General features: G+C 36.7%; 1 protein-coding gene and 1 long non-coding RNA gene across 2 annotated transcripts in view; one reads left to right on the plus strand and one right to left on the minus strand.

The window, feature by feature from the left end:
* The first annotated feature begins 6,649 nt into the window (after positions 1 to 6,649).
* Positions 6,650 to 8,380, plus strand: LOC107597547 (uncharacterized). Its single transcript, XR_001610472.1, has 3 exons — positions 6,650 to 7,275; positions 8,191 to 8,193; positions 8,341 to 8,380. It is a non-coding gene; the product is annotated as an uncharacterized lncRNA (long non-coding RNA).
* Positions 8,381 to 8,581: 201 nt separating this feature from the next.
* LOC107597540 (CUB and sushi domain-containing protein 3) overlaps positions 8,582 to 10,608 on the minus strand; it is a 4,871-nt gene continuing 2,844 nt past the window's right edge. Inside the window, exons 3-5 of the mRNA XM_016288660.1 lie at positions 10,102 to 10,269; positions 9,231 to 9,434; positions 8,582 to 9,129 (exon numbers count right to left, since the gene is read on the minus strand). Coding sequence (XP_016144146.1) covers positions 9,110 to 9,129; positions 9,231 to 9,434; positions 10,102 to 10,269 — 392 coding nt within the window. The 3' untranslated portion in view covers positions 8,582 to 9,109. The remainder of the gene's footprint in view (positions 9,130 to 9,230; positions 9,435 to 10,101; positions 10,270 to 10,608) is intronic.

Below are 10,608 nucleotides of genomic sequence, written 5' to 3' on the forward strand. Positions count from 1 at the left end.
TTAAAAATATTTAAGATAGCCTGCTGGTCTTAACTGGTTTAAGATGGTCTCCTAGTTTGGCCAAACTGTTCAAGTGTCCAAAACACCTCTTAAACCAGACAACAGTATGACCAGGTTGGGATATATACATTTCTATAAAGTGATATAGAACCTCACAAGAGTGAGGCATATTACTGATTAAGGTATTATATGGCTCTATTGGCCACAGTTAATGAAACACTAGTCTTTTCTGATCAGTCAAAGAAAGGCTATGTTTTTTGAGCAGTGGATTTCAATCCTAGGTCTGAAATACCTCACAATGACCTAATTTTTTATGTCTCCCTTGTCTGACACACCCAATTTAGATATCAGAGCCTCTGCTAATGAGCTGATGATATCAAGCAGTTGTGTTAAATGAGAAAAATATACAAAATGTGCAGTATTGAGGGTTGAGAACCAGTAATGAAAACCCTTTAAAACCCAGTCTGGCTGTTCTATGATCTGTCAGAGAAAGGCCATTGTATCCCTTCACTTACTCCACTTCCCAGCACAGATATTAGACGGAATACACAATGAGCAATTATGAGGCAACAATATTTTCATAAATAAAGAAATGCATACGAGACTGAAGCTGCAAATGAAACCTTTCACGTTATTTTATGGCGATCTGAGTCAGAGTTTAGAATAGCATGCATCATATGCCCTGTCAATGACATCACACTCATGCAAACCACAGGCTAGTGTGTTTATACTGGATACTGGTCTATAAGTGGTGCTGCACCCGCAGACTCAGGATGACTTGATACCTACTTTTTTTGACGCGTTGAGTCTCTCTGGCGGCGTGTTTCCTTATAAAAATGTCAAATTCATTCCTTTGAGCTCAAGAGCATGATATGTACACACACAGGCTTCAGCAACAGGAGCGGCCCCGCACTATAGTCCAGCTGAGAAAAAAGATGCTTCGTTATACGCCCGACCCCGCTTACCGGGGACGAAGAGGATGCTCTTCTCCTTCAGAAAGCCGCTACACGTCACATTCATAGCCTTCCTTGACAAGATACCGTGACGATTCCTATCCAAAACAAACATAACAGTTATGCATAATTAAAAAGTTGCAGCATCCGTGTTAAACCAGGAGTTTAATTTCGGACAACAGACGGAAGGGCAAAAAAAGGACGATTAAAGTAGCAGTGCTATATTGGACGTTATGGTGCTTTGCTTGTGTTTGGGGGTTACATTTTAAAAGTAACAGCAAGATTCTGCGCTGTAAATTGTTTGGGGTAAATTTATGGTTAATTCTGGCAACTGTGGTTGCTAGTAACTAGTAGCTAATATAGCCAACACATAAGAATAGCTGATCAATGTTACCACACAAACACACAAGAGACTAAAATAATGACATAGGCCTAAACAATAAATAAACACCATTAAAAGTACTAAAAGTACCACCACCACTAAAAGTAGCTACACAACTGACAACAAAAACAAAATAAAAAGAGAATAAGCATTTCTTAAATAAAACGTAGGCTAAATGTAGTGGTTAGCGCAATGAGTTTTGGGAATGCCCCTTTCCCTCCAAAAATAAAAGGATTCATAAATTCAATTACTGATTAACAGTATCATTGTAACTTTTTTTTTGTGGCTACAATAAAGTAGGCTATACCCATTAGCCTATCTAACACAACATAGCCTATTCTCTGATTATTCACAGGCCTACTTTTTACTCTTAGTGTTTTACAATGAACTTCAAATATCATGGACTTAATTAAATATATATCGTTTTTTTATAACGTGTACCAGTGTAACTTACGGTTACCAATTTTGTTTCATTAATTTCATTAGGCCTGCTATTTTTTGCAGTGCGGAAATCCAAAAGACGGGCTATTTATTTATCCCAGTGCAGCTACAGTTTCATTTCTTTTTTTGAGAGCTCAGTTGTTCTTCTTAGGCTAAAAATTTTGTTGTTTATTTGTAATTGCAGACGCGTTTACTGGGCTGTTGTGTGGTGGATTACATTACAACCCCCTCTGCAGGAAAGTGAGGGCAGTGCTGGCCTGATGCCATTTTATGGTCACGGGACAGGTGGAGATCTCAGTTTTCTCATGATCCAAGAGAAAATTCAGCCAGGTGCAACTGTGTCCTTATAGCCTGCTCTGAGATCTCCACATGTCCATATATAGATATCATAAGATTTTTTCGTGCAGGTTAAATAGCAAACCTTTTTTGACACCAATGCGATAGAATAGTCTGTTTTCGTGATCTCCAGCAACAGGAATGGTTTTTATTTTTTATTTTAGTTGGGCAGGAGGATCAAAGCGTATGTTAAATCTATTTTTAGAACCCCTTGCCTTTGAGATTGCTTTGGGGGGGAGCAAAGAAACGGGTGGGGATGGAGAAAATGGAGACGAAAAACTTAAACAAAGGGAAATGACAGCCTATCCAGCAGCATGGGAGAATCGAGTGGCCGGTTTCTTTAAATGCGGCACCTACCGGCTGCTGCTGGTGCTGCTGCTGCAGTGCTCGGGTTATTCTCGGTGAAACCAACGGGGTAACTTACGGTGGCCGAGAGGTGCAGAACAAATCACAATTCTGAAAACAAAATAACAAATTACAAACGCAAATGCAAGTCTACAAAACAAAATAACAATTCAGAAAGCACAACAACAATTCAGAAAGCACAACAACAATTCAGAAAACATTATAACAAGTCAGAAAACACAATGACAAATTCGAAAACAAAATAACAACAAGTCAGAAAACACAACGACAATTCAGACAAACCGGAAAAGGTAGGTATAGTTTGAGACAGCGCCATTGGTTTGGGATTACTCACCGCTGACTGGACGAGACATCTGTCAATCAAAAAATACAGAGTGTCTATTTAGATTTAGTTAAAAGTGATTGTGACTCATCAGCTCCAGTGGTACAGAAAGATAAGTGCTAGTCGTTGACATTTTGGCGCGATCGACCCGGGTTCGATCCCACCTTTTGCCGAACTTTTTTTTCTCACTTTTCAAATCTCGTATCACATCATAAAGGCATTTATTTTCAATAAAAATTAAGGAAATAAACAAAAAGTTGAAAATAAAGTATCGGGTAGGGTTAGGGTGGGTGTAGGGAGGGCTTTATTGTACCAATAAGGTGGCATCCATTTAATAATTAAAATTAAAATTATAATTTACACTCAATACGTTATTTCCATTGCTAATACGAGATTTGAAAAGGGAGAAAAAAAAGTTCGGCAAAAGGTGGGATCGAACCCGGGTTGATCGCATCAAAAAGCCAAGGGCAAGTGCTTTTCCATCTGTGCCACTGGAGCCGATGTTTCACATCCACTTTTTACTAAATGTAAATAGACACCCCGTATTGTTTATTCCATAGTAAGGGCAATTCATACAATACATTTAAACTGAGCTACTTTAATACCATCTCCGAACTTTCTACCACGACTCTGCTGTTCTTCGGCTGGTTCTTCCCTGTATACGTTGATTGACAGATGTCTCGTCCAGTCAGCGGTGAGTAATCCCAAACCAATGGCGCTGTCTCAAACTATACCTACCTTTTCCGGTTTGTCTGAATTGTCGTTGTGTTTTCTGACTTGTTAATTTGCTTTCGGATTTGTCGTTGTGCTTTCTGACTTGTTAATTTGCTTTCGGATTTGTCGTTGTGTTTTCTGACTTGTTATTTTGTTTTCTGAATTGTTGTTGTGCTTTCTGAATTGTTATTTTGTTTTTTAGACTTGCATTTGCGTTTGTAATTTGTTATTTTGTTTTCAGAATTGTGATCTGCTTTGCACTTTACGGCCACCGTAGTAACTCGCGTTCAAACGACGCCCTACATCATCTATGGCGAGTACACATACTGTTGCTGTTGTGATACGCTCAATATCAGATTCACTTTTTCTACGTTAGGCTAATCTGATGTTGGGGATGGAGAGGGAAACGTAGCCTAATATTTATCTTGCAGCATGTGTGATTGCTTTGAAGAATCTTTTCAATTATTTTTTGCTGAAAGTAAAAACACAGCTTAATGTGGAAGACTGACAGATAACCCACACATTCTTAACTTCTAAAAATATTCTTACAATATTTTACAGCAAAAATACTTTTATTGTCCTGTTAAATGGAATAAAATTGGTGAGGTAAATTAAGACAGACAGACTTGATAGATAGATAGATAGATAGATAGATAGATAGATCTTTAGTTTTAATTAACTAATCTGGTTGGGTTAAGAAATTATTAAATTAAATGTTTACACAAAGATAATAAATCTTATCTTTACTCACAGAATACTTAAAGACAGTACCTGCACATCTCTGGAGATGAAGAAACTGGTCAGGTTATGTTGTGGTGGTTGATAATGTTTATTAATGAAAAGCACACAAACTTTTAAGAGGTAAGAGAGGTCAGTGGTAAATCATAACATAACCACATAATCCTCACCCTCTAGACTATATTTGACTTGTCACATTTGACAACATACAAGAAATAATATGGTCACAGAGTCCATGCCAAATAATTACTTCTCTACTTTCAATGTTATCAGAGTTTGCACTCAATAGTTCTCAGAAACAAGCATCAGTTAATCCATGGCAAAAATCCATTAGCAGTCCACACCTTTCTAAGAGGTAAGAGATAAGGCCTCTCCATAAAACTGATTATTTATTATCTAGAATTTGGCATGCGAAGAAATCCCAGAATATAAATAGTGTGTGTGGTGAGAGACATTCAGAAACACTGGGCAGACTTCTAGAATGGCTCTGACAGCGATTAGTCTTCTGTGCTTTGCAGCTTTGCTGTCTTTCCCAGGGCTGGGACTGCATGCAGACTCAGGTGAGGATTGAATTTAATTCCTTGACATATATTTAAAGTATGAAATCGAATATACTGATGTTGGCTTTTTTGGAGACACTATTATCCACAGAAACTGAGTAAGGACCAAAAGCAGTTAATTCATAACAGTTTACCTCATTATTTGTTATTAAATTTAATAACAATCTAAATTACTACAGCATGCATTTAAACTAAACAATGCTGTTTTTTCTCTCTCTCTCCCGAATAGGCAAGCTGGAACAGGTACCCGTAAGAGTGACTGTCATTAATGAGTTCACTAACGAGCAGATCTCCTACTCCACCACTGTGATAGAGGAAGGGCTGATGTTTGGTGCCTTAAATCAACTGCAGGACACCAACGACAATTTCAAGTACTCCACAAAATGTTACTAAATTTACTGATTTAGTGCACTTCACATGCAGTAAAGTGCTTATACTGTAGAATACCTGATTAACTTTGGTTGTGATTAACTTACTGGTTGTGATGACTGACATACTTAAGCAAAAGGATTTGTAATGTAATGATTGAATAAGATTATGGGGAAATAGGGTTTATCGGTGATAAGCCTGAGATGCTTTTCCAGTCATATTGTACCTGACTCAACAATTGTCTTGACATGCCATTAGAAACGCTTAGGGCTAACAAAATATTAAGAAAACAGAATGTGAATTGAATTTTTGTGCTAATTTTTTACCTTTAATTCTGTTACAACAATAGATTCACATACACTATTCATAAAACCTTTGGCATATATCTGGAAAGTGTGAACGAATTGGCTGGATCTGATATGGACCAGACATACTGGGAGCTTCTGTCTGAAAAAGAAGGAGTTATAACTCGACTGGAAGTGGGTACGTGAATGAAGATAATCATATAACATTACTTTATTGCTGTGGTGCAGGAAAGTACATTTGGCTTAATCCTAATTTAATATAATTTACTACACAAAATAATTAAAAGTTTTCAAATGTGCAAAATACAAATAGCTTCTTTTTTAATATAGAGTTATTTACACTCTGGAATGCCTCAATGTTTTGCAGGAATGGGCTGCTACCAACCCCAGAGAGATGAGAATATGATCCTGAGGTTCACCACTTGGGCCAAAAAATAGATTTAAAAAAAATCAGTTGTATTCAGTGGTTCTGAATGTTACTGCTAAATTAAAACCACAAATTGTTTCAGTCATGGAATCAACACAAAGTTTAATAATGAATAAATTAATGATTTCATTGCATTCCCAGTATAATTCTCTAATAAACATATGCTGATTAAACTGAAAAGCCTCCCTGATATTTCAACAATCATTACTAACAAATTGGAGTCAAACCAATAGTATATATTATAAGTGTTTCTTCACTTGGCTTTAAGGCTTCATCTCTGTACACAGAACAGGGAAAACAGCAAAGTTTCAGAATATCTAGGATTTTAGATAAATAAATAGAGAACAATTAGCCATTTGCACTTCTTCTTTTTACATATGTGACCTTGAGGAAGCTGTGTGTAGTTACAGTGGGGAAAAAAAGTATTTAGTCAGCCACCAATTGTGCAAGTTCTCCCACTTAAAAAGATGAGAGTACATTGTCTTCCTTTTCTTGCTTAAAACCCATATTGATATTTAAAAATCATTTAAATGCATGTTGCTCAAATCTAATAAAATTTCATCAAATTCACACTGTAAAGAAATAGTATAGTATAGTATAACAGAGCATAGTATAACATAACATAGTATAGTACTTAAAAGCAATTATAATGTGATGAATAATACATTTATGGAAAACAAGAACAATTAATTAAAGTAACTATAATTATTCTATAATCTCTGATGAGATCCTTTAACAGTCAGATCTGACTAAACTCTTATCTTGTCAGTATGGACAAGGTTTAGGGAGTGAGCCATGGGAAGTCATATTTGCTGTTTAGCTTGACTTTGACATGTGCTTTAAGTAAATTCCATATTTCTTTCTTTGTCATGATCTTTGTTTCCTTGCGTTCCTTGGCTGGCCACTCCTTTTTAAGATATGACTTTCCCAGATATTATGTGATTTAGAAAATTGCCAATGCTAAAATATATAAATAGGGTGTGTGGCTGTTAGAGACATTCAGACACACTGTGCAGACTGCTAGAATGGCTCTGACAGCGATTAGTCTTCTGTGTTTTGCAGCTTTGCTGCCTTTCCTTGGGTCTGGGGAACGTGATGACCACTCAGGTGAGTTTTCCTCTCTAAAGACACGATTTCTGCTTAAAACGAGGAGAAACATGATTGAATTCTACATCCTAACATCCTAAGTAAAGAGACTCTTGCACAAAATCTGTTCTTATCAGGAGACCTGAAACAAATGTACATTAAGGTGACTGTCACTAATTAGTTCGCTAGCATGGATGTCTCCTACCCCACAACTGTGTCGAAGGGGATTCCGATGTTTGGGGTCCTAAATCACCTACAAGATACCAACAAAAGTGTGTTGGGACGACACTTGGGAGAATTCTGTTGATCTAATATGGGTTTTTGTGTAGTTTCAAGTAGTTCACATTTCTCACTATTTGTGATTCAAGAGGTGCTGTAAACTGTTAAATATGTAGTTTTTTTTGGGGGGGGGGGGGGTGTTTTCCTTCTAAATTTTTTTTGTCTGCATAGTGCACTGTGTTATATTTCACTTTTTTCCTACTACTTTTGCAATGAACAATCATAAGAAGCTTGTCTTCCTTGGTGACTGAATAAGTTTACGCAAAACAAGAACAAAGAATCAAACTATCAGTTATTTTTTGTCATGTTCTTTCCTCATTTCTTGGCTGACCACTCCTTTTTAAGGTACAACTTCCCTCGAAATTATATGACTTGCAAAGTTGGAATGCAAAATATATATATATATATATATATATATAAATAGGGTTGGCAGCTGTGAGAGACATTCAGACACACTTTACAGACTGCTAGAATGGCTCTGACGGCGATTAGTCTTCTGTGCTTTGCAGCCTTTCCCAGGGCTGGGGGAATGTGATGACCACTCAGGTGAGTTTGCGTCTATAAAGCCAAGATTTCTGCTAAACACGAGGAGAAACGTGATTGAATTTAAATCCTTTTAGGTCTAACATCCTAAATAACATTTGAAAAGATTTAATACATTGATATTTTAGGATTCTCTGAATCTCTTTTATGCACAAAAATCTCTCTTCTTAACAGGACAGCAGGAACAGATCCCCATTAATGTGACTGCCACTAATAAATTCGCTAACACAAAGGTCCCCTACCCCACTGCTGTGACAGTGGGAATGCCGATATTTGGGGTCTTAAATAAACTAAAGGACACCAACAACAGCTTCACGTATGTCACAAAATGTTATCAAATTATTCTGGTTTAATGCACTTTACATAAAGCAAGTTTAGCATAGTAGGTTGATAGGTTATGGGGAAATGGGGCATCTTTTTACCGTGTCAGTCTATTGTACAAATCTCAGGACTTTAAAGAACTGTTGTAGTGGTAATGTTATTCTTTTGTGCTAATTCTCCTGCATTTATTTCTATTAGTTTCACATACAGTATTAACAAAAGCTTTGGCATATATCTGGAGAGTGTGAACGGACTGGCTGGATCTACTGAAAACCACACATATTGGGAGCTTCTGTCGAAGAAAGGAAACAGTATAACCCGACTGAATGTGGGTAGGTGTATGAGTTTAATTAGCCACACAGATTTAAAAATTTTTTTTTTAATTAATTGGTATTTTGCTTTCATTTTATTTACAACCCTCTGTATACAGTATATATATAAACAAAATAAATTTCCACAAACTTTTGCAGGAATTGGCTGCTACCAACCCAAGAAAAATGAGAATTTCATTATGAACTTCACCACTTGGGACTAAAAGGACATTTGTTTTCTGTTATGGGTTATATTTTGTGGTTATAAAAGAGATCACTCTGATTCGGATCAACTATATTAATGCAAGGAGTATGAATAATAATTTCATTGGATCTACAATAGTATAATACTGGAACAGAAATGTTTCTCTGATCTTTCCACAGTTGTAAACTAACTATACAATCAAATGTACATTACATATCTGTACTACTAAACACATAAAGGAAAACAGCGACATTTCCAGACATCTGGGCTTTTGTAGTCAGTGATTAAAATAAAGGTCTCCAGTTGTGTAGATATTTAGGATCTAGAGATGCATAAAATGCTTTTATATTCAGTTTGACAAGTTCTGTTAATGTTACATGTCAAGCCTCTCTCTTTACATTCAAATAAAAATTAATTCTGTTGTTTCCAGAGGATAATGAATACAGATTCACTATCTTCTATCCTGTAAAGCTGAGGGAACAAACAAAAACATTGATTTTGAAATATTGTTACTGCAGTTATTTGCCAGTAAGTTAACTAGTCACAATTTATACGACTCTATAAAAACTTACCACAGGGAGTGAAGCAGTCACAGTCGCAGTAGTTGCAGCGTGTAAACCAGCGCTTCCAGCCTGATTCTTTAGTTCTGCAGTTCTCAATACGACTGCATTTGTGGTTCAGAGGGACTGCATAGCTTTTAGCATCAGGACAGGTGGACGAACATGTCCCGTCGATGTCCTTCTCATTGATCTCAACCCGGCCACGATAACACACTCCTAATGTCACATACAGGAGAAGAGAGAATTGTACTTAACTTGTATTTAATATAGCCAATGAAATGACCAATTTCAGTGTAAAATGTTAAATTTTTAATCTCCACAACCCAGACTTTGACCTAAAGTAATATATTTTTATAAATAAATAAAATATTATAAAAATATCAAATGAACTTAATACATCTATACACTTTATATGAAAAAATATGATGTATCAGTAGACATTTCATGTTTTCATGTTATGTACAATGACTATGCACTCTGTAAAATTAAGGAACAATGTACGTGTGGGTTAATATGAAGGGAGTTTCTGTACTTGGTTTTCATAGGTGTTTTCCCTTTCCTTTGAATTGCAATTTTTTTTTTTTTGAATTAAAGTAAAGGGCTGTACTTAATGGATAAAGTCCTGACAGAAAATGACCAGTACCTTTTCCATTCTTGCCCATTCTTCTATGCATTTTGTTTCTTACAGTGTGTGGTAATTCGATGAGTTATTTTTAACTCCTCTCAAAGTAACAGTACTGACTATTACAACTTTAATAAGTGTTCAGCCTCTCATATACTATATATACACATGAAACTTAAGACAGATTAGGTCTCATTTTTGTGTGCACTTTCTGGGTATTTCCGTAAATTGTGTGCAATGTCCAGGCAGACCAAGACTTACTAAGACAGGATGGTTTGGGTGTCCATTTCCCATTGGACTGACAGGCTCGGGCAGGATCTCCCAACAACACGAACCCTGGTCTGCAGTCGTACCGCACTACAGAACCCACCCACCAATCACTCCCATACACCATCCCATTAAAGTCCACATCAGGCTTTCCACAATTCACTATGGCAAAGAAAATGACAGAAGATTAAACAGGAAACAAAACTCATGAAACACATAAAAAGCTCTAGTTCTCACACACACACACACACACACACACACACACACACACACACACACACACACTTCCTATTCTTCGAAGAGGGGAAGAGGGGCAGAGGGCAAATTTCTCCTTCAGACCCCTAGAACCTGCTTAAAAAACAGAGGATCTAGAGCCTTTGAAGTGGCTGGTCCCACCCTCTGGAACAACTTACCAGTTCACATCAGAATGGCTTCCACTTTATCTGAGTTCAAGTCATATCTTAAAACACATCTTTTCTCTCTGGCTTTTAACATGTAGTA

Source organism: Sinocyclocheilus grahami, unplaced genomic scaffold (assembly GCF_001515645.1).
Source record: "Sinocyclocheilus grahami isolate Dianchi unplaced genomic scaffold, SAMN03320097.WGS_v1.1 scaffold12.1, whole genome shotgun sequence".
NCBI lineage: Eukaryota > Metazoa > Chordata > Actinopteri > Cypriniformes > Cyprinidae > Sinocyclocheilus > Sinocyclocheilus grahami.